At 45.5% G+C, this 24104-nt stretch overlaps 1 protein-coding gene across 1 annotated transcript in view; it reads right to left on the bottom strand.

Annotated features, from left to right (window-relative positions):
• LOC306750082 (junction plakoglobin-like) overlaps window positions 1–24104 on the bottom strand; it is a gene marked incomplete at both ends in the record, with an annotated part of 50556 nt that overhangs the window by 8974 nt on the left and 17478 nt on the right. The window contains 7 exons of the mRNA XM_079233473.1: window positions 6273–6491; window positions 12495–12614; window positions 15261–15364; window positions 16079–16223; window positions 16317–16518; window positions 20385–20623; window positions 20699–20952. Coding sequence (XP_079089599.1) covers window positions 6273–6491; window positions 12495–12614; window positions 15261–15364; window positions 16079–16223; window positions 16317–16518; window positions 20385–20623; window positions 20699–20952 — 1283 coding nt within the window. The remainder of the gene's footprint in view (window positions 1–6272; window positions 6492–12494; window positions 12615–15260; window positions 15365–16078; window positions 16224–16316; window positions 16519–20384; window positions 20624–20698; window positions 20953–24104) is intronic.

Raw genomic sequence — 24104 nt, 5'->3', positions numbered from 1 at the left:
ACACATCAGAGCAGGATGGCAGAGCAGCACATGCGCTACACTGAACATGCATGCAGGTCAAACGGGCTCACGGCTCTGATCTTGCATTTGTTTTCAGTTAGAAGCGTCACTTGTCCTCAAACAGCGTCTGAGCCCATCTCCTCAGCCCGTCTGATTGTGAGGGCCTTGTAAGGATGACCTTCTACTTAAATAAGATATACCAAACTTCTCAACGCATCAGTGCCTGTAAATGATGTGGTATATTCTGCCAGACTGACCCAGCAGGGGGCAGCAGTGCACAGAGCAGATGAAGTGTGAAAGTTGACATTTCAGCTAAAACATTATGCTTAATTTGAACATCGGAATGCCAAATAATGAGTCATGTTAGACTTAAAGTGAAGAGACTTTTAGTCGAGACACACACACACACACACACACACACACACACACACACACACACACACACACACAGTGAAGCGTTCTAATGCAACTGGAATACATTCAGGCTGTAAGAGCAAATCAGGTTGCGTGCAGATCTGTGTGTGTGTGTGTGTGTGTGTGTGTGTGTGTGTGTGTGTGTGTGTGTGTGTGTGTGTGTGTGTGTGTGTGTTTCCAGAGACTGTGTGGAGGAGTCATCTAGCAGAAAATGATGGGCCAGATTTAGCTGCAAGAACAATTTCACTCTGCACTCAGCTGGCACTGGGAAAGATGACATGCGCTATGAGGAGTGTGAAGAGTGTGAGGAGTGTGAGGTGTGTGAGGAGTGTGAGGTGTGTGAGGAGTGTGAGGTGTGTGAGGAGTGTGAGGTGTGTGAGGAGTGTAGTACCTGGGCCGCGAGATACATGCACAACAAAACCAATGACAACCAAACAAAATTAAGAATAGCGCCTTTATGAGTTATGGTTATCTTTACGTCTGCCGTCTTTTAGTTGTTTGCGACAATAATCCCTGATGTGACTGCAGATCTTTTCACCAACGACTGTAGGGTTGTGTGTAAGTCTGCTACGTAATGGGTAGAAACTTCAGTTTCTCCTTTTCTTATAAACCGTAAAACTGCAATCAGGGCTTTTAATTGCTTCAATCACTGAACTCATGATTGTCACCTGACAGGCAGAGTTTCAAACCTCAACCACCATCACCATGCTATACCAGCTGATCCAAACTATGTGGGAGGAAGGAAACATACCAACAGACTGGGGAGACGACTCACTGCTATCATAATCAAGAAAGAAGACCTCTTGGATCGTCATGATTACCGATGAATTACCAAGCAACGTGTTCAACCGCATCGTCTTGGAGTGGAAGCGGGTTGATAGAACATTGAGGGAAACCAGACAAGTTTCAGGCATCGATCAAATTGCCCTAAAGATCATCGTTGAGCAATAAAACGAATGGATTGATCGTCTTTGTCAATTACATTGATTTTGGAAAGGCTTTTCACAGCACAGACCATGAGTTTCTATGGAAATGCATGACACACTATGGTTTCCAACCAAAATACATCAGCATCATCAAGAACACCTATCGGGGGGATGCGGTACCAAGTACCAAACAACCAACAATACTCAGACCGACATCAAGTGGAGCTTAACAGAAGATCCTAAAGACCTTGACTTTGCTGTTGACATCACACTACCCTCCCATACCCATCAACAGATGCAGGACACGTCTCAGCTGTGAGACTTGGGCTCAAAATAAATGGACCAAAAACAAAAAACAAGCAGCTCAACAGCAACAGCAGGAATCCTATAACCATTGAGAATCAGACACTAGAAGAGGTCAATGCACTTAGCTAAGAAGTGTTATCGCTCTGGATGGAGAAGTCAAGGCAACAACTTGAAAGCAAGAACAGCATTTGTGATTTCCATTCAACACAATCTGGATATCCAAAAATATTTCACTCAACTCCAACGTTAAGGCCACACTACTGTATGGATCCAAAACTCAGAAGACGACCATTAAATCATCGACAAGCTGCAGTCGATCACCAATCACCGTGTAAGACGCCTCCTGGGAAACTGCTGGCCAAACACAATCAACATCAACCTGTGGGAATGCACCCAACTAGAAACAATACAAGTAGAGCTGGAGAGGAGGAAGTGGAGAGGGATCGATCATTCCTTAAGGCAAAGCCAAACAGCAATAACCAAGCATCTAGAGAAGGAGCTCAGAGCAAGTGTTTAAGGAGAAAGGACTTGTGTGGCAACGGCTGAGATGAATGGCTCAAGACAGACAAGCATGGAAAGGTTTCATCAATGGCCTTTGTTCCGCAAGGAAGTCAAAGCCTAAGTAAGGAAGTCAAAGCCTAAGTAAGGAAGTCAAAGCCCTAAGTAAGGAAGTCAAAGCCCTTAGTAAGGAAGTCAAAGCCCTTAGTAAGGAAGTCAAAGCCCTAAGTAAGGAAGTCAAAGCCTAAGTAAGGAAGTCAAAGCCCTTAGTAAGGAAGTCAAAGCCCTGAGTAAGGAAGTCAAAGCCCTAAGTAAGGAAGTCAAAGCCCTAAGTAAGGAAGTCAAAGCCCTGAGTAAGGAAGTCAAAGCCCTTAGTAAGGAAGTCAAAGCCTAAGTAAGGAAGTCAAAGCCCTGAGTAAGGAAGTCAAAGCCTAAGTAAGGAAGTCAAAGCCTAAGTAAGGAAGTCAAAGCCCTTAGTAAGGAAGTCAAAGCCCTAAGTAAGGAAGTCAAAGCCCTGAGTAAGGAAGTTAAAGCCTAAGTAAGGAAGTCAAAGCCTAAGTAAGGAAGTCAAAGCCCTGAGTAAGGAAGTCAAAGCCCTAAGTAAGGAAGTCAAAGCCCTGAGTAAGGAAGTCAAAGCCCTGAGTAAGGAAGTCAAAGCCCTAAGTAAGGAAGTCAAAGCCCTAAGTAAGGAAGTCAAAGCCCTGAGTAAGGAAGTCAAAGCCCTTAGTAAGGAAGTCAAAGCCCTAAGTAAGGAAGTCAAAGCCCTAAGTAAGGAAGTCAAAGCCCTAAGTAAGGAAGTCAAAGCCCTAAGTAAGGAAGTCAAAGCCCTTAGTAAGGAAGTCAAAGCCCTAAGTAAGGAAGTCAAAGCCCTAAGTAAGGAAGTCAAAGCCCTTAGTAAGGAAGTCAAAGCCCTAAGTAAGGAAGTCAAAGCCCTAAGTAAGGAAGTCAAAGCCCTTAGTAAGGAAGTCAAAGCCCTAAGTAAGGAAGTCAAAGCCCTAAGTAAGGAAGTCAAAGCCCTAAGTAAGGAAGTCAAAGCCCTTAGTAAGGAAGTCAAAGCCCTAAGTAAGGAAGTCAAAGCCCTTAGTAAGGAAGTCAAAGCCCTAAGTAAGGAAGTCAAAGCCCTAAGTAAGGAAGTCAAAGCCCTACGTAAGGAAGTCAAAGCCCTAAGCAAGGAAGTCAAAGCCTAAGTAAGGAAGTCAAAGCCCTAAGTAAGGAAGTCAAAGCCCTTAGTAAGGAAGTCAAAGCCCTAAGTAAGGAAGTCAAAGCCCTAAGTAAGGAAGTCAAAGCCCTAAGTAAGGAAGTCAAAGCCTAAGTAAGGAAGTCAATAAGATGGACTGACAATAGTGTCAATTTTATGCAATATTACGTAATTTAATTGTGGAATATTTAACCAATCTAAAGATGTGTACCTATTGTCCTTATTGCCAAAAGTTAGCCAGCATCTATTTGAGACCTGAATACAATTCAGCTGCTCGGCTTTAATTCAAATTTGACTCTATATTAGATTTCGATATTAGATTTTTGGCTGCAGCCGCTGTGGACTTAAAAAATCTGAACACCTCTGTGCGATCTGCTCAGGTGAAGTTTATTCTATGTTTAAGAAGTGACATGAATGTGGTGCAAGTTCACTGCATCAGAATCGGGATGGAAATCGTATAGCAACACCTCTAGTGTGTTGACATGGTGTCTCCCAAGACAGTAATTATATTGACATCTGGAGTAATTATCTATGTGTATTGATCCATCTGTATCAATAATATATTTGTGTAATTTATAATTTCCAGGGGAAATATTGAATCTAGTCAAAGTTTGACTTGGTTCTGTGAATACCAGTGAACATTAGTTTTGTAGAAATCATTGACAAGTATCCTAACTTTCCTTTGATTATAATTATATTTTTTGCAGATACGTTTTCCTGTGTTCTCCCCGATCCCAAAGCACTCGTCTGAGTTTCTTTGTTAGAGTGTGACTGTCAGCTGTGAATCCACTTCCATCATAAACAACACTGAGACTGTCACCAGTAGCGGAGCATTAAGGAGTGTGAAGGGGTTTGAGCTGTTTATGGAGAGTGAAAGGAAGAACCCACATTTACATAAATATGCTTTAAAAGCGTAAACTATAAGATGTTTTGGATAACAGCAAGTCACCAGATAATGGCTCAACATGTAAACCCCAGCATGCTTTTGTTTTTCCAACCACAGGACTCCAACCTGCCACAGCAGAAGCACAGAGCGGTTCTGTGTTATTTTATACACACAACGGGAACCACACTGAATGAGAGTTAAACGCAAGTGCCACATTTTAATGTTTCCCTTCTGGAAATAGGACCACAGAATTGTCTCAGTTCAAGAAATCCTTTTTTAGCAGTGTGTGTGTGTGTGTGTGTGTGTGTGTGTGTGTGTGTGTGTGTGTGTGTGTGTGTGTGTGTGTGTGTGTGTGTCTGCACACCACAGCTTCTTAAAAATGTCCAACATGCTGCCACTGCTTTATGTTGGTCTCTGTTGAGGCTGTGAAGTCATTAGTTGGTGCATTACATGTGGCCACAATCATTTCGTTGTTTACCTCATCCACCAGTATGAAATATAGACAATAACAGCAGATATCAAAAAGCTATTTACCTCACAGTGGCCAGTTTTGATTTACAGAGAGAAGCCAGCAAGTCTCTTTGTTGACTGACGGCCACCGCTGCAGCTGGAATCATTCAGTTACAACGTCAGTAATCATGGACTATGACTGGGAATGAATCTCCTCCTGCGGTAGAAGCAGCAACAGTCATACATGCAGTGCAGCAGGGCCTGTCTGAGCGTGATGACGGGGGTTTGAGGGAATTTACAAAATCGGAAGTGAAATCAATAAGTCATGCTCTCAAACTGAAAGACCATGGCTTTGAATATAGATAGGAAACAAGTGAAATAATAATGTTATAGTCGTGTTTTGTGCTTGTCTCACAAAACAAGCACTTTAAAGATGTCGCTGCGGCCTTCAGCGGTTTAGTACTGAGCACATTGTTGTCTAGTCGACGACCAAAAGCTGTTTTATCAAGTTTCCTTTTAGCAAAATGATCTGAATGCATTTGCTCCCAGTCTATATGTATTGGGCTTTTATTGTGAAAGGTAAGAACTAATGGAATGGATCTTGTCTGTGTGATTATCAATGATTAATAATGAAGCACATCTGATGGCTGATTCATCAAGTTATTACAATGTAAACGTAATAATAGAAGTTTTGTCAAATGTATCAGTTTGTTATCTGAACATAATTTAATACAGTGTATAATTAGTATGTGTAATGATTCTGTTGGCACTCATTTCCTCTAACACTTTGTACATGAATGAACCTCTAGGGGCTCGCAGGATTCAGTTTTGTTCATTTTACTTTCAGTCTCTCTCTCTCTCTCTCTCTCTCTCTCTGCCTTGTCCTCTGTCTCTCTGTCTCTCTCTCTCTCTCTCTGCCTTGTCCTCTGTCTCTCTGTCTCTCTGTCTCTCTCTCTCTCTCTGTCTCTCTGTCTCTCTCTCTCTCTCTGCCTTGTCCTCTGTCTCTCTGTCTCTCTGTCTCTCTCTCTCTCTCTCTCTCTCTCTCTCTCTCTCTCTCTCTGCCTTGTCCTCTGTCTCTCTGTCTCTCAAGGGACCCTGCCGCCCAGCGGGTGTTGTCACAGCCGAAGTGCTTGGAAGTGAAGCATGATGGGAGATGCCTGTATGTGGGCGCGGCTCTGGCTGTGTGTTGTGTATAAGCGTGTGTGTCTTGTCTCTTGTCTCAGTGCAGCAGTATGTACGGTCACCTCCCTTTACTCTGTTCCCCTTCCCTTTCCTTTCTTTGTCTTTCCTTCTCTCCCTGCGTAAACGCAGGTGTTGTTGATAAATTACGGCCCCGTTCCATTTAGGTGGGCCAGAGCCCTGGAGCTGTGGCTGCTGGCTCTCTGGCTGTGACTCTAACTTCAACATGACCCAGTCCGCTTGTGGTTATTATAAACCCTCAGCTCGAACCCGCGCTGTGCAGCACTCAAGCACGATGCCAGACCTCCATGCTCAACGCGGTCCTGGTGCCTGGGTTGATCCGGGCTGATGCCCTGACTGACGGGGTTTGTCTAGAAGAACATGTATAAGAATACAAACCACTGCCTCCATTCACCTTCACTACAGGCCAGTAGTGCGGCTGTCCCAGCAGCTTGACCACAGCCGGGATCCCGTAGTGCAGCCGCACGGCATTCTGGGCCAGCTCGGCGTCCTGGTGGCGCGAGGTGAGGTGACGCAGGGCGCAGACGGCCGGCTCGGCCACGTCCTCCTTTTCCCCGGCGCGCAGCACGGCGTGGATCAGAGCCTCCACGCCGCCAAACTGAGTCACCAGAGTCTGCGGGAGGAGACAAGAGACTGGAGTCACTCATCGGCAATGCAGGCGCCCGGAGGCTGCATTTAAAGACGGAGGAGAGAAAACAGCGATGAATTAACGGCACATGCACAGACTGCGTGTGCGCTAGTGGGTCACGGCTTGAACGCAACGAGAAAACTGTAAACATCAATCAAGTAGATTGCTTTTGGAAAAGGATTTTCCTTTCGGAGCACAAGCTGCAGTTTGTCTGAGATGAAGAGAGCAAGTGAACACAAGAATAAGACGTCACATTGTGACCAGTGTCAGGGACGTGTTTAATATGCAACATGCATAAATATGCATCCATAAATTAGTTTCTAATGTATGATCTTTGGGGACAGATCAGGGCCATGGGAGTGAAACTGGGCGGAGGCTACTTTCACCTCAGCGTTTTGGTTCAGACGAAAGGCCTTTACACATCAGGGCCGTTTTATTCACAACTGGAACTGCTGCTTTTGTCCTTTCACACAACAACACAGAACCGAGACTTTATTACTCCTCACAACCCTACAACGTTCTCACCTTACCTTCAGGTATAATATTCACATTTCACAGTTCTGTGTTGTGTATCGGTAGAGTTAAAGTACTTTACTCTCTGGAGAATGTGTCTGTTAGTGCACGTTGCCTGGCTGGTCTAAGAGCTGTCAGTGCAGACTAAAACTGTAATGTTGGTTTGTGCTGTGAAAGCACAAACCAACATATACACGCACACTCCAGACTGCATATACACTGCATACATGCAGTATACATGTGAGTTTAGCATGATTATAACTAGGGTTGGGTTCCAACACGTCCGGTACCTACCGGACCGAAAAAGAACGCAGATTTCGGTGCTTCCTTCCGGTGCCTGAGCCGATTTAAATACTTTTTTTTTACACTACTCTGTAAAGTTGCACGGTATATAGATACTAAAAAGGTAGCGCGGTGCCCGCACGCTAAAAACGATTATTAAAATAGCGGATCAGAGCTCACTGCTGCTCTGCTCTCTGTCTGCCTGCATGCAGAGCGGGGCTCGAGGGGGCGGGGCTCGAGGGGGCGGGGCTTCCAGCGCTCACACACACAGTGCGCGCACACAGAGATCGCTGGAGACACGAGCACGAGCTTTTGAACGTCCGTCCTCGCCTTGATGGAACAAATCTCTCCAGTTGATATGAATGATGACGTGTAGTCCAGTAAAGCAGCAGTTTTAGGATCCAACAGAGTCTGAGTTCTGTTGCACACGGTCCCATCAGGCCATGATGCTTGTCTGTTCTTTTTTTAAAAACATATTTTTATATTTTGAAGTTAAAAGGTTTGAAGCTGTAGTTTGAAGCGTGTTTTGTATGTACTTATTTATTCACATCTATAGTATACTTTAAACAGTTAATAATATTGTTCAATTTGAAGAAAAAAAATTGCCTTGGCAATAAAAAAGTATCGGTTCAGGCACCGTTTAGCACCGGTATCGTTTTAAAAGTATCGGTTTAGCACCGGTATCGGAAAAAACCCAAACAATACCCATCCCTAATCATAACTACTGGAGGATCTGTATGTCTACATTAACCATATGCTGTATTCTGGGTGCAGGGCTTTTATCTGGCATTTAGAAAGTTAAAAAAATAGTTCTGACCCTCGTGTGCTGTATATTTTAGCACTTCAATCTTTCTTGAGACAAAGTTTCTTTGTCCGTCGTTAATTAAATATGACTCAACATACCTGTCCAAATGGACTGGAGCTTTATCAACATATTTATTCCATCCATCCATCCATTTTCAACCGCTTATTCGGGGTCGGGTCGCGGTGGCAGCAGGTTCAGCAGGCCGACCCAGGCTTCCCTCTCACCCGCAACATTTTCCAGCTCATTCTGGGATCCCGAGGCGTTCCAAGGCAAGCCGGGAGATATAATCCCTCCAGCGTGTCCTCGGTCTTCCCCGGGGTCTCCTACCAGTTGGACGTGCCTGGAAAACCTCTAATGGGAGGCGTCCAGGAGGCATCCTGACTAGATGCCCGAACCACCTCAGCTGACTCCTTTCGACACGAAGGAGCAGCGGCTCGACTCCAAGCTCCCCCATGATGTCCGAGCTCCTTACCCTATCTCTAAGGCTGAGCTCGGCCACCCTGCGGAGGAAGCTCATTTCGGCCGCTTGTATCCGAGATCTCGTTCTTTCGGTCACGACCCAGAGTTCGTGGCCATAGGTGAGGGTTGGAACGTAGACCGACCAGTAAATGGAGAGCTTCGCCTTCCGGCTCAGCTCCTCTTCACCAGGACGGACCGGTACAGCGCCTGTTTTATTGCTGCAGCCGCACCGATCCGCCTGTCGATCTCCCGCTCCACCTTACCCTCACTCGTGAACAAGACCCCGAGATACTTGAACTCCTTCGCTTGGGGTAGGCAGTTTGTCCCCACCTGGAGGGAGCAATCCACCGGTTTCCGGCAGAGCACCATGGCCTCAGATTTGGAGGTGCTAACTCTCATCCCTGCCGCTTCACACTCAGCTGCAAAACGCCCCAGTGAATGCTGGAGGTCACGGTCCGAGGAGGCAAACAGGACCACATCATCCACGAGATCGATTCCGAGACTCCCGAACCGGATCCTCTCCGCCCCCTGGCTGCGCCTAGATATCCTGTCCAAGAAAGTCACGAACAGGACCGGTGATAAAGGGCAGCCCTGGCGGAGGCCAACACCCACCGGAAGCGTGTCTGACTTACTACCGAGGATATGAACACAGCTCCTACTGCAGGCGTACAGAGCCCGGATGGCCCGTGCCAACGGGTCCGGCACCCCATACTCCCGCGGCACCTCCCACAAAAACCCCCAAGGGACCCGGTCGAAAGCTTTCTCCAGGTCTACAAAGCACATGTAGACTGGTTGGGCAAACTCCCAGGACCCCTCCAGTAGTCTTGCAAGGGTAAAGAGCTGATCCACTGTTCCACAGCCGGGACGGAATCCGCACTGCTCGTCTTGAATCTGAGGTTCGACAAGCGGTCGGAGCCTCCTCTCAGCACCCTGGCATAAGCTTTTCCCGGGAGGCTGAGCAGTGTGATACCACGATAGTTCGAGCACACTCTCCGGTCCCCTTTCTTGAAGATGGGAACCACCACCCTGGTCTGCCAGTCCATGGGCACTGTTCCCGACCCCCATGCGACACTGCAAAGGCGTGTCAGCCAAGACAGCCCAACAGTGTCCAGCGCTTTCAGCATCTCAGGGCGGATCTCATCCACCCCCGGCGCCTTGCCACCAAGGAGCTTTTTGACTACCTTAGTGACCTCTGCCAGGGATATAGGTGCATCCACCCCAAGGACTTCAGGCACTGCCCCCTCTCCAGGGGACATGTTGGCCGGGTTTAGGAGTTCCTCAAAGTGCTCTTTCCACCGCCCGACGATGTCCCCAGTCCGGGTCAGCAGTTCCCCTCCCCCGCTAAGAACAGCCTGGGGTAGGCCCTGCTTTCCCTTCCTGAGCCGCCGGATGGTTTGCCAGAACCTCCTTGAGGCCAACCGAAAGTCCTTCTCCATGGCCTCCCCGAACTCCTCCCATGCCCGGGTTTTAGCATCCGCGACAACCACAGCTGCAGCCCTTCTGGCCTGCCGGTACTTGTCAGCTGCTTCAGGAGACCCCTGGGCCAACCAGGCCGAAAGGCCTCCTTCTTACAGCGTGTCACATTTTTGACAATTAGAACATGGCCCAATGCAAACCGGCTGACAATTAGCACAAATTTTGGGTATGTTCCCTAGCCCCCCGTGTCCACCACCGGGTTCTCGGGTTGCCGCCACGACAGGCACCGATGACCTTCTGGCCACAGCTCCTAGCGGCCGCGTCCACAATAGAGGCTTTGAACATGGTCCACTCAGATTCCATGTCCCCAGCCTCCCTCGGGATGTGTGAGAAGCTCTTCCGGAGGTGGGAGTTGAAGACCTCCCGGACAGGATCCTCTGCCAGACGTTCCCAGTTCACCCTCACTACACGTTTGGGCTTGCCAGGTCTCTCTAGCCGACTCCCACGCCATCTGATCCAACTCACCACCAGGTGGTGATCCGTTGACAGCTCTGCTCCTCTCTTCACCCGAGTGTCCAAGACATACGGCCGCAGATCAGATAATACGACTACAAAGTCGATCATTGATCTCCGGCCTAAGGTGTTCTGGTACCAGGTACACTTATGAGCCACCTTATGCTCGAACATGGTGTTCGTTATGGACAAACTGTGGCTAGCACAGAAGTCCAACAACAAAACACCGTTCGGGTTCATATCGGGCAAGCCATTCCTCCCAATCACGCCCCGCCAGGTTTCTCTGTCATTGCCCACGTGAGTGTTGAAGTCTCCCAGGAGAACTATGGAGTCGGCAGGCGGCGCCCTTTCCAGGACCCCTCCCACCGACTCCAAGAAGGCCGGATACTCCGAAATGCTGTTCGGTGCATAGGCACAAACAACAGTCAGAGCCTTACTCCCCGCAACCCGTAAGCGCAGGGAGGCGACCCTCTCGTTCTCCGGGGAAAACTCCAACATAGCGGCGCCCATCCGGGGGCTCGTGAGTATCCCCACTCCCGCCTGGCGCCTCTCACCCAGGGCAACTCCAGAAAAGGACAAAGTCCAACCCTTCTCCAGGAGCTTGGTTCCAGAGCCCATGCTGTGCGTGGAGGTGAGCCCAACTATATCTAGCTGGTACCGCTCCACCTCCTGCACCAGCTCCGGCTCTTTCCCCGCTAGCGAGGTGGCGTTCCACGTCCCTAGAGCTAGTCTATGCTGCAGGCGATCGGCTCGCCCAGGTCTCCCGCCTGGCCCGCCGCCCGGTCTGCATAGCACCCGACCCCGATGCTTCCCCCCGCGGGTGGTGAGTCCACAGGGTTGCTGGTCCATGATCTTTTTTCGGGCTGAGCCCGACCGGCCCCATGGGTGAAAGCCCGGCCACCAGACGCTCGCCGTCGAGCTCCCCTCGCGGGGCTGGCTCCGGGAGGGTGCCCCGGTATCCCTTGTCCGGGCGAAGTAGCGTCATTCCGTGGGCCATAATTCATCAGGGTTTTTTGAACCGCTCTTAGTCTGGGCTCTCCCCCGAGACCTGTTTGCCTTGGGAGACCCTACCAGGAGCTGACGCCCCAGACAACATAGCTCCCAGGATCACTGAGCCACTCAAACTCCTCCACCACGTTAAGGTGGCGATTCAGCGGAGGAGCATATCCATCATAAAATAATTAAGGTTGACAGAAACATCATGTAGAGATTGGGAAGATATTGTTTGACAATAACTACTGATTGATAGTATTTATTATTATTATTATTATTATTATTATTATTATTATTATTATTAATAATAATAATGAGTAAAAGGCAACCGTGGATCTTTCCCTCAGGCCAGGTCACATGAAGGACCTGCAGTTGTGGAAGAGACCTAAAACATACTGAGGTCACAAGAGCAGTGGTGGTTGTTCTTCTACTCTATAATTAATTTGAGATGTATGGACTGAAAATACAACATTGTTATGACACGGATAGCTCAGCTCAAGCAATCTGATTGCTTCATAGCCATGATCAGTGGTCTGAATATGAGGCCGAGAGGGGTCCGCGACTTCATTGAGACATGAGACTGAATTTATAGGGGGTCTCTAAAAAATGTTTTTTAATGATTTGTCACTTGCATTTGTCACTACAATGTCTTCTAAAGGCTTAGTCTACTATGTCCAGCAGTTTCCTTTCTTTAAATTGAAAACACAAAAAAGAATATTGAGTTAACAATTCCCGCCTCGAGTAACACATCTAACCAGTATTTGTTAAGTCTGTGAAAGACTTCAGCATAACACTGGAGCACTAGTGTATATATATATATATATATATATATATATATATATATATATATATATGGAGATATAGTATCTCATACTGATGACGGCACTGTAGGGGAACTGAACATAAGATAAGATTGTGAGATCACAGACGAGTGAGAATCACATGATAGTTGATCATGTGATCAGTTGGTCCCATACAGCAGAAGTATTCCATTGCGCAATGGTTACCTTGTTGCGTGAGTTATTACAGGTGAGGTTGGACAGGATGCCGGTGGCGCATGTCAACATGTTGACGTCGTCTGAGCCCAGCTGGGTGACCAATATCTGCAGCAGACCGTCTAACCCATCCTACAGAGAAGAGAGAAGCCATCACAGGATACCAAAATCAACACAAACAGAAAGTTCCTTGTCGTAAATAAGAGAAGAACAGCTTCATGTAACCAAACTTTTGAGGATTGAGGCATTTCTTCTGATTCCAGTATGTCTTCGAAACCAGAATGTTTTGGATCTCCCTTAAAGGTGTCATTTTGGTACGTATACAACGAGGCAATAAAAGTGACCAACATCACTTCTCTCACATTGTTTCAACACTGAAGTCACAACATGAAAGGAAGGGCCAGGTTGGCATCAAGGATCCTTCCCTGCTGAGCAGCTCAGCCGATCTCTGTCTGCTCTATACTGTCAAACCAGCCAGCTGCTGGATTCTCCTCATAAAACTGGGAGAAGCAGGAGCATAATCTGGGGGAGAAAGTGCGAGAGTGCAGAGCAATCATTGCTACAGTTTCTTTTCCCTGGATGCATGACTGGCATTTGGTCAAACCTCTTTGCTACTGAACAAGTGGAAAAAACAGCTCACTTTTTCACATGGCTTAGAAAATACCTCCAGACATTGCCTGTATATGAGACTCACTCCCTTGCAAACACAAGTACTGCATCATGTTGCTGTATTGCAAATTACCCCCCCAGAAATACCAAGATAAGCACACATCAGTTCTTCCAGAAGCACTTTGTAAAACAGTTCCTTACCACCTGCTTTCTCAAATGCATTCAGCTTCTTCTTAAAAAAGACAAGGATTATACATTCAATTTCGATTACACCTATCACACTGTTGAATGTAAATGTTGGCTTGAGTGTTTAGAGCGCCCTCTCCATAAATTATTCTCAAATAATGAAACAGCCTGTGTGGTTTATTCACCCAGTGCTTCTCCATTCCCGGAGGTTGGTATCTCCTTAGACGAGAGAAGGCCTTTGATCCAGTAGCGTGGGTATACTTGTACCAGAACCAGAATATTTGTAGCCTGCTTAAGCTATTATATTATTCACCTAGAGCATGCATACAAACAAGTATTCTCTGTCCAATTACTAGTGAACATATCCCACTCACCAAGGCTTTCCATCTGCTCTGTTTCAAGCGCAATTGAGCCTCCGTCAATTGCGTTTGAATTCAACCTTGAAAACCAACGCATGGAGAGTGGGCATGGAGCACAGCTGGTGGTCCTGCATTTGTTTTATTCTGAGACCAACTTGAGGCTTTTTCTGTTAATAAACTAAACCTCCAAAAGACCAAAGGCTTTCCCATTAATAACTCAGCGCTACAGATCCAGACCGGAATCTTTGCAGTGAAGATGACTAAACTGGTTTCAGTGTTTTTATGGAAGTCAGTTTTATTTCAGTTCACTAATGTATAACCTCCTTCAGGGGGGAAACAAGGTGCCAAGGGTTAAACGCCTATTATCCAAAGAGGTTGTGAGGGAGGTAGCCTTCCTTATCCGTTACTACTATCCAACATCAACAAGGTGCCAGATTGGTGCCTCATTTTCTTTTCCAGCAATACTATATTCCTCTAAGGCAAAGAAACACTCTCAAGTTACATATTATCCTGTCATGCTCTCCACACAAATACAAATACAAAAAATAATGGTAGTAGTAGTAGTAGGGGAGGGGGAAAAAATCGATTCAGCATAGTATCGAGATATTTTGCGTGCCGATATTGTATCGATACACGGAAGCCAAGTATCGATATTTTATACTTTTATTTAATCCATTATAAACTTTTTGGTCCTCGAAAAATAAAATCAATTGCTTTTTCAGTCCACTAGATGGTACTGTGTTGTTTTGTGGTGAGGTCAGCGGAGGTCCCGGATCAGCGTGATCAGTAGGACGTTGGTAAAAACAAACATGGAGACACCGGAGAAAGAAATTAGAAATGCGCCGTTCGTGTTTAAATCATACGTCTTGACTTCCTGTCACTCGTAGCGCCGCTGCTGCACAGCTGTTGCTCGACACACGGGACAACATGAGCAACAAAGACGGTAAAAAAAAGCATAAATCAAACTGGCTGCTGGTCCTCTAGCAGCGCTGGAATCGGCCGCCATTCAGACGCACTTCCTCGCGTGAAATCCACCGAGCTGTGTGGCTACGGATAATAATATAAACCCAGACACGAGGGCGTTTGTTGTTCCGACGTTTTGGGGATTTCCACAACAAGTATGCAGCAGAAAGAGTGGTTATTTCCATGGTGGAAGGGGGAAATGAAAACTGCACGGAGATAAGTCACCCGCCCCCTCTCCGGCGCGTCCAGCCCTAATGAAGTGTCTATGTCGACTGTAATACAAACTGTTCAGTTTGTCAGGTGCAACATCTATGATATGTTGGTCAGTTTGTCTGCTTGACAATCACATTTTGCTGCAATAAAAATGATTGAAGTCAGATGAACAGACTGAAAACGTTATCTTCTTAGATACAATATGTTGACAACGTTTTCCTTTGGGGACAATTTGCGGTGGAAAAAAGGGAATAAATCGCAATACTCAATAAATCGCAGTATCGTGATAGTATCGACCAAAGTATTGTGATAAAATCAAATCGTGGGACCTCTGGTGATTCCCACCCCTAGGTAGTAGTAGTAGTAGTCATAGAAGTAGTAGTAGTAGTAGTAGTAGTAGTAGTAGTAGAAGTAGTAGTATAGAAGTAGTGGGTGAATAAAGGCGTACCTGTTTGGTTGCAGCATCTGACAGATTGCGGAGCGTCCACAGACAGTTCTGGATCAGACGCTGACTGGAACCTGTAAGATGTTGGCCCAAAGCCTGCATGCCACCTGCACACATATAGAAACAGATGTACACAGACATCTACACTGAGTGTTCTACATTCATGCTCAGTGATGTCAACACATTCTCACTTCCAACAAATATGTCCACTTGCTATGTGTGGCCCTGCGGTTCAAACTATGATGCTCTAGCTTCCCCTCTAGCGTCAGTTTTGGACGTGTCAGTGACGCAGGGTCTCTTTCTGCTTATTACATGATTAATATATTTTCAAAATAAACTTCCAATGTAGATTTACTTCGATTCGATATTTACTTACTCAGCTAAAGTTATTGTTTATGTTCAGGAAACCAAAGTACTTGGTTGTGTATAGGCAACAAAAATACTTGGTTATAAAAGGTTTAAGAAAAGATGGTTTGACTTGACATTATATATTTGTAGTTAGAACAAAACTTTAGGGTAAATAAGTGAACGTGAACTTGTTTTCACACGAGACACAAACAGAGGTCTCCTGGGTGAATGTCATGTTGTTGTTTACCTGTTCTTTCTCGCCACCAATCAGTCATATGCAGACTTTCTCACATGTCATACTACATCAGTTGCTGACTGTCTGGTAACCACATGGATGGGTTTACATTGGACTAAGTCGAATGCCCGCTAAGTCCCATTCAGACACAAAGGGTGCCTCATGCGTTGGTACCCGACTGACCCTGTGGCGGTATTTGACAAGTTAGGATAAGAACAGGTCGGTGACGTAGACATACCAGCCTCTACTATTGCTGGCTTGTTGCTGGGACAGACAGACAGCACTTTGAGAACACGGCTGGTGGTCCACAGCAGCTTCTCATAGTTATAGTTCCTTGTGATGAACACCAGACCCTCTGGGCCCCCATTGGCTAGAATGATCAGCTGAGGAGAAATAAGAAGTAGGAGGTGTCATTATGTAATAATCAAGTGGACACAAAAGGGATCACCTTCCCAATTTCAAGCTCCTCCCCTCACCTTGCTCTCCTGGTTGCCGTAGGACAGCAGCTGCAGACAATCAGTGGTGATGGCCAGGAACTTGGGGTTACTCTTCTTCAGTAGGGGAACAATCCTCTGCAGGCCATCAGCCAGACGCACCGCCATCTTGGCCCCCTCTTGGTGCAGCAGCAGGTTGTGGAGGGTTGTGATGGCATAGAATAAGACTGACTCTACTGGTGAGCTGCATTAGGAAAAGGAGGAAGACTGAGAGGAAAGGATTTAGTGGAGGCTGACCTCCATCAGCCACCAATATCTCATTTACACTAGTTTGTAAGTGAACGAGTAGATAGTGTTGCTTGCTCACAGCACTATCCTCCATGATTGAGGCAATGTGTGAGAGGGAGAGAGAGAGAGTTCTCTATTTGAGTACTTGGAAATGTCAGCACCTGATGAAGCTACCACTTGGGCATTAGTATGGATCAGCAACCTTTAGAGCTTAAAAGCTCACAACCAGCCGCCTCCACAACACCGTCTGCTTTGTGAGTATACCTCTAATTGATCAAATAAAAGAGACATTCCAGTCTTTTAACTCTTTGAACCCTTGGTTCTTTTGCTCAGTTGACACTTCCTTTACTTACAGCCATTTGGCATCGTCACTATAGCAAGACAAATCAAAGACTCTGAGAGAAAGGGGTGTGATTTGATGAATAGGGTTAAGGTTTTAGTCATGCTAGCAGGATGGCTCTAGGGGTTGCAACGGTGTGATTTTCTGTAGGAAATCTGTAGATGATCACTGTGTGGTGGGTCCAGACTGGAATGCCTATTAGAAGCCTCTAGAAGCATCACCATGTTCCCACAATGTGATTCCATTTTCTGATTCTCTGAATCTTCAGCAGTTCTAATTTTGTCGAAAAAGCCTATGCGAATATTACATGGCATAAGTGGAACAATTTATTTTCTGAACAAGGTTATTTTTTAGAACTTTTGGACACTGGACCTATAACCGATAGATAATTGAGAATTATTACATTTTGAAGGAATGCTTCTATTTTAACTGACGCAGCTTTTCGAGCACTTGTTCAGCGGTCCAGAAAACACTCAGCCAATCAAATATGTGTATTCAGTTAAGCATGAATGAGATATGAACAGACCGGAGAGACCAGACGAGAGGACGAACAGTCTGAGACGTTCTCCAGGAAGAGAAATGTGGCAGTGACTCCAGAACCTTCTTACAACGGACGGTTTAAAACCAGTGTGTCTCATAAGTTCAGAGACCGGGACTATTACAGAGAACTTTTGAAAAATGTTAATCTTAAAATACAGTACTTCCTTTTACAAAAAGGAATTTAACTTTATTGCCTTTGCCCTGATGCTTTAAATTCAGTTAATTCAGGTGTGAAGTGATACAATACACAATATCATATTATATTCATCTTCTAAAATGAGAAAGTCTGTGCACAGGGACTTTATTTGTGGTTATTAAAACCACATGTTTCATCTCTATTTCCTTTTTGGTAACATCATTGTTGGAAAGAGAATGAATGTGTTAGGATTATGATCATATTGGGCTAAAGATTTGTGCTTTTTTTTGTGGCGCTTCACACTTTTAATGTAATTATTATTTATTTTTTCATCTTTTTTTTACGTATTGTAATGGTATGAATAGTTTTGATGCAGAATATGAACAGGCGAGTATTGTCTCATCAGCAGTGTGTAAAGGCCTTAAGTCGCAGCAAGCGATTGACATTTCCCTGAGCACAGCTGTACTCTTTCCCCGCATGTAAACCACGCGCAACAGATGCAACAGACACATTTATAAACACATACCTTTTGCTACGTTTACACTGAGCGTCCACACTAGTCTGGAGCTTCAGAGCACTGAGTTTAGAAACTCTACTGAAGCCGCGAAAAAAGGTTGTCGTAGTGTGGTCAGCGGAAACGTAGAACTTTGAAACAATGACGTAGAGTAAACACCCGTGTTCACCACTTAATTGGGTTTTATCAGTCGTGATTGATCATAAGAGAACAAACAACAGCCTGATTACTGATCGACTACCAGGTTAACTCAACATGGAAAACGGATTGCAGGCGTTGCTGACCTTGTTGTCTTTACTAGCAGCTGTTCATTTCAATTATATTCTATAATTGTACTACTGCCTACATGCGCGGGAGGCAAGCTGCTATTTGAACGATCAGCAAGCAGCATGCCCAGGAAATGATTGAGACATGTGTTTACCACATGTATTGACCATAATCTAGTCAACTTTGATGTGTAAGTGCTCATTTTAAAGTAAATTCGATGTGTGTGAGAAAGAGATAAGGAGGAGGTAGGGTCAGGAGTAGATGCTCATATTTCTACCAACTTAGGTATATTTCCAAGATCCTTCTAATGTTATGTTTTAGCAATAGAAAGAACATCCTTGATGCTTTTACCTGCCTCAGTGCCCAGATGCAGCTCCGCTCTGCTGCCAGACAAAGACACACGCTCTTCCTTTAGCCTCCCTGTAGCGCTTACCTATTTAGTTTAGAATCAATTTTAAAATCTCACTCTTGATCTACTCGGCCAGGCCAGAGTACATTAGAGAGCATGTAATAGCATTAAGGGTCATTGAGCCTTTCTGAACTGGCTCCTTAGCTTTGCAACAGTCTTCTAGTCATTCATTGATCTGCTGATCCGGTTTCTGCTTTTAATTCCTGTCTTGATGTGATGGAGACTGCCGTTTAGATGATTGAGAACATCAATTTGAAGGTTTATTGGTGTATGTAGTGTGTTAATCTGTCGTATGGATTGCATTTAGCGGCTGCACGCTGGTCCTGGCGCTCACAGCAAGAGGGGCCCAGGTCTGATCCCTGGAGTTTGCCTGTTCCCCGGCGTCAGCGTGGGCTCTCACATAGGAAATATCTGAAGATAGTACCTATTCCTTGTGTCTAACTAGATTACTGCCCAATATGGGCTGCTCTCTGTGAAGCTTTGTTAGTTCACATTTTTTAATTCAATTTTCTTGAATTTAACTTGTGAATTAAGTACCTAAATCGATTATGAGTGTGACGTATCCTCCTCTGTTGAACCTCAGTGTAGCAGATTAGCTCTGCCTGGGAGTGGAAAGGTCTGACTTTGGTTCTGAAATGAGAGACGATCCTGCTAGCCTCGTCTGCTACAGTTGTCCGTTGGCCTCTGGTTGCCACATCGGAGATGAAAGCTTTCTGAACAACTTTAAATGTTGCCCCACTTTGAGCCTCAGCTACTGTAACTGTTCCTGCAGTTTCATACGTCTGTTTCTTTTCTCACTATGACAATAAACTGCGTCCAAACTCTGTCTTGCATTTCACATTTGTGAACACGTTCACAGCCAGATTGAGAAAGCCTGGATGAAAAGCGGCTTCATAGGACGCCTAGAGTTCAGCCACATGAAAGAAAGCATGAAGATAATGTTTGTAAGAGCCACACGTGTATTATTGGTCAATTAGAATTTCAGGAATGTTAATAATGTAATATTATGAATTATGCTCATGGTGCAGGAACTATTCTATGTAAAATATATTGAAAGATATTTATGTTAATGATTGACACTCCGTCGTCATGACGGCAGCAGGTGCAAAGCAAAGAGCTGCATTAGTCATTGAGCACATAGTTCTCCACCGTGTGACCAGAGGTTACTTATTTGTGTATTTAGTTCACGTTTTCTGTATACAATAAAGACCAAAGGAAAAGAAGTAAACGGTCTCCTGTCATTCGCGGAGGAAAAGGAACTCACTGTCTGCAGCTCTTTAGACGGAGCGCCGTACAATGTCATCTTGCTTTTTGAAGCTGGCTTAACCAAAACGGTGATGTCAGTTAAGTCCCTGAGTGGGACGCATCTTTTCAGTGGAACTTTTATCATCCAATCGTGCGAGGACACATTAACTGTCAAGTCCGTATACACTGAAAAGGGATGTTGCCCGCATTGGAATAGGGATTTGTCAAACAAAGGTCACGTCATCCTCCAGCCACACGGGGCGTCTCTCCTGAGGAGACCAACGAGAAGAGAGGCAGCTGAGACCGGCTGTCTGAGTCCTGTTGGTTGTGCTGCTTCAAAATAATGCACCATACACCGTCGGTGTTCCTACCTTAGCATGCGGACCAGTGCCGGTATCCCTCCAGACTTGAATATGGCCAGCAGCCCCTCCTTCTGGTGCGACAGGCTGTGCAGCACGCTGGCCGCACACCGGGCCGTCTCCATGTCGGCCGCCATCGTCATGGCGCGCACCACGGCTCCCACCATGGCTGGAGATTGCACCAGCACCCGGCGACTGGCCTCCTTGCGGGTCAGCTGGTTCACGATCATGGCGGCCTTGTTCACCACGATCTAGAGAGTAGAGAAAATGTGAAAACGCATGTGTCTGAAAGCTCGTTTCGTGAAGCGTTAATGACGGCAACATACCGGATCGTCATCCCCCAGCAGCTTGGTGAGCTCTGGCACCGCCCTGGTGGCCAGCTCTGCGTCGTCCTGGTAGTTGATCAGGTGGACTATGGCCGTCTTTAGCAGATGGGAGGGTTCGGCCAGACGTTGCACGTTACTCTGCTGTGAAGGGTCTGATTGGACGGGCATGGCCTCCTCGCCCTCCACCAGAGTCTCAGGGAACATGGCGGCTCTGACTCGCTGAGCCCGGGTGAGTGAGAACTGATTCTCTAAATCTGTGAGAGAGAGAGAGAGAGAGAGAGAGAGAGAGAGAGAGAGAGAGAGAGAGAGAGAGAGAGAGAGAGAGAGAGAGAGAGAGAGAGAATGTGAGGATGCCTGTGTGTGTCTGAAAGCAAAAATACGTGACTTGAATAATGCTTAAATGTGTAATAGTATAATAACATATTCTTTGAAACCTAGCGAGCCCCACCAACAGGGAGCTACTGGCTGGAGGCCCAGGTTACAGTCCATGCCAGGTTAGTAGAAGGTGATGGATAAGGATGCATCTTGCATCGTGCTAATGTTAATATGCTAAATTCATTGTTTTAGCATGGTGACATTTGCTAATTAGCAATGAACATAAAGTACAACTGAGGCTGATCTGAATGTATTTCATGTGTCTGGTCATAAACCAAGTATTGACAATTAAAACTTGTGAGGTTACAAAGTAATCCTGTGGGGAACATGAATGTATATACATTCCCATGGTAATCCGTCCAATAGTTCAAGAGATATTTTACTCTGAACCATACATTTGAACCTCAGGGTAGCAAAAAAAGGATCAACAACATTTATAGGATACAATGAAATGTAATGGCAATATAATGTGTGTGGAGATAGTTAAGCCTCGAGATATCGCCAGGCTTCTATTGTCAGTCGCACTTTTTCGGTTTTATTTCAAAAGAGATTTGAGGAACACTCATCACTCACCTGATGAGACTCTGAAATGCCTTTTGGCTCCAAACAGCATTTGAACCTTTTGAAAGCGGAACTTGATGTAGTTTAATTAGGGTGATAAGTATGCATTCATATATTTAAGATTCACTAAATGAAGCTGTGAGATAATTGCCAAGATTAACTGAGCAGAATAGAAGCATCTGCTGTTGAACCTGAGGATGATTTATTTGATACATAACTGGGTGGTAAAATGATATTTCCTGTCGGGCCTCAGGTTCTATCATCATTACAGATATTTTGTAATCATGCCTAAGGAGGAAATAATTGCTAATGATTTTCTCCTCTCAGGGCTGATGACAGTTTGTGGATTCAAACGTATAGTCTAATCCTCAGAGGGTGAAGGAGGAAGTCAAGGACATGGTGTCTGTGGGTAATCTCGCTCTGTTATGTCATATATGAAACATTGAGTGGTTTGGCACTGATTAATGTGTGTCAGGCATTTATGTACTGTATACTCTTCCAGATTGATGGCATTCTCCTCGGTGGCAGCAAATCTGTACGTTTAAAACAGTCTTAGAGCAGCTGTAGCTTCATGACCACACTTTAACTTTAACAGTTGTTGTGGAACATGTAATCTGACTGTCCAAGAGGGGCCATAGGGTTGTTGCTGGTCCAGTGTATTTTAACTCTGTTTGGGATCTAGACAATGCTGCTGGAATTTAGTTAAAACAGATTGAGATGTAGTTTGATTAAAATCTCAGCTATAATAAAAAAAATAAATAAAAAAATAATAAAAACTATGACCTGATTGTTTTGTGATTTGTCTGCTGATACAGGGTATTTTAGTCTTTTTTTCATCGGGGGGAATTTAAACAGCAGCAACACAAATTCTCTGGGCAGATAACATGGCCGCCATTTTAGCATAAAACATTCAACCTCAGGGAGGCGTCCATCAACGTTGCCTACATCTGAGCACCAAGCATCATGATGGGAACACAGTCTGCCTCCCGCCCATCAAGCAATAGTTTGATTCGGGAAGTTAGGATCAAGTCAGGTTTCTGGAACAGCGGCCTCTGGTTTCCCATTTGCCGGATTAGCCAGGAGTCTTATTTCATCCATTTTATCTTCTAGCGACCGGACATTAGCCAGGAGCAGCTAACCTTGGCTAACCTTGGGTCCGAGCTGTTAAGCTCTTATTCGGCTGTCTTCCCTCTGTTTCTGGGGCTCACACCGCTTTCCGTTCGGCCGCTCTGGTCGAGTGGTCTGGATACTGTGTGAGCGGTGATTCCACTGCATAAATCAATCCTCGCACTTTCTTTTCTGCGGTTGAGTGTATTTCTGTTCTAAAAGTAGTGACGTTAATGGGAGCCACCAGCCTCCTATTCCTGCACGTGTCACCATGCCATAGAGGCCTCCTTAGGGCTCATCATGTGATCATCAAACCATCAACCATCAACCTTTAACATTTCTGCTTTGAAAGCTGGATACTGTGTTGCGTAGTCCTCTCTGACAATAGCATGCCTGTGGTTACGTTTCTTGAGTCTGCGTCCTGCCACCTTCTGACCGTTTGCTCATGCCTCTGGTACACACACACACACACACACACACACACACACACACACACACACACACAGCCAAATCGTTCGCCGTATTTATGCCAGACCCTCGAGCCTTTTCCCCGTAAGCAGATCCTGGACTGTTTGTGTTTTGTCTGCGTGGAATAAAGTTTGTGGAAACAATTCACGGATTCTGTCGTATTGCATCTGGGTCCTGAACATCCACCGTTACAATTACATAATGCACGAAGTATGACATTTTCATGGAAAAAGTTCAACTCCCGCATTTTGTAAAACCACCGCAATATTATATAATGTATTACAAGATGATGGCACATTTATTTTATATTCAAGTTGAGTTGTTTTTTCAAGAAGTGTAACATAATGAAGTAAAGTGTTTGACAGCATTTGGGAAATCTAATTCCCCAATATGTCGTGTTCTGACAGCATGAAGCCACAGTGGTGTTGGAACCGATACGGAAAACAATGTGGGAGCGTGATCATTAAGATAATATTCACTCAAAAAGTGGCAACATGAATGTTCTGCACTTGAGGAGCAGAAAATTTAAAAGCTGTGAGATTTCTGACAGCACACTCAAACAAGATGCTTGTCATCAAACTACAAAGTCTAGCGCGGCGCCACGGGACCAGCAGCTTGCATCAGACGAGACAGCAGCAGAGAAACTGATGCCGTGGAATAAGTCTTTCCTCAGGGGGAAACGAGGACTACCCAGGAGGAAGAGGCACACTGAACATCCTCCTCAGTACCTTTCCTCTGCGGGAGAGGAAACGAGTCGAGGCAACGTGCGTTTAACCAACGAGACACTGCTGTCGGGGACTTCATTTGAAGAGAAGTCTATTAAATATGACGTGTGTCACAGCTGTCCATCGTTTGGTTATGCTGTACGGGATGATCTCTGACAGGTGAGCATAAC

This window comes from Taurulus bubalis (assembly GCF_910589615.1).
Source record: "Taurulus bubalis genome assembly, chromosome: 17".
Lineage (NCBI taxonomy): Eukaryota > Metazoa > Chordata > Actinopteri > Perciformes > Cottidae > Taurulus > Taurulus bubalis.
Note: the sequence above shows the minus strand (reverse complement) of the source record. Positions and strands in the feature narration are given on the sequence as shown.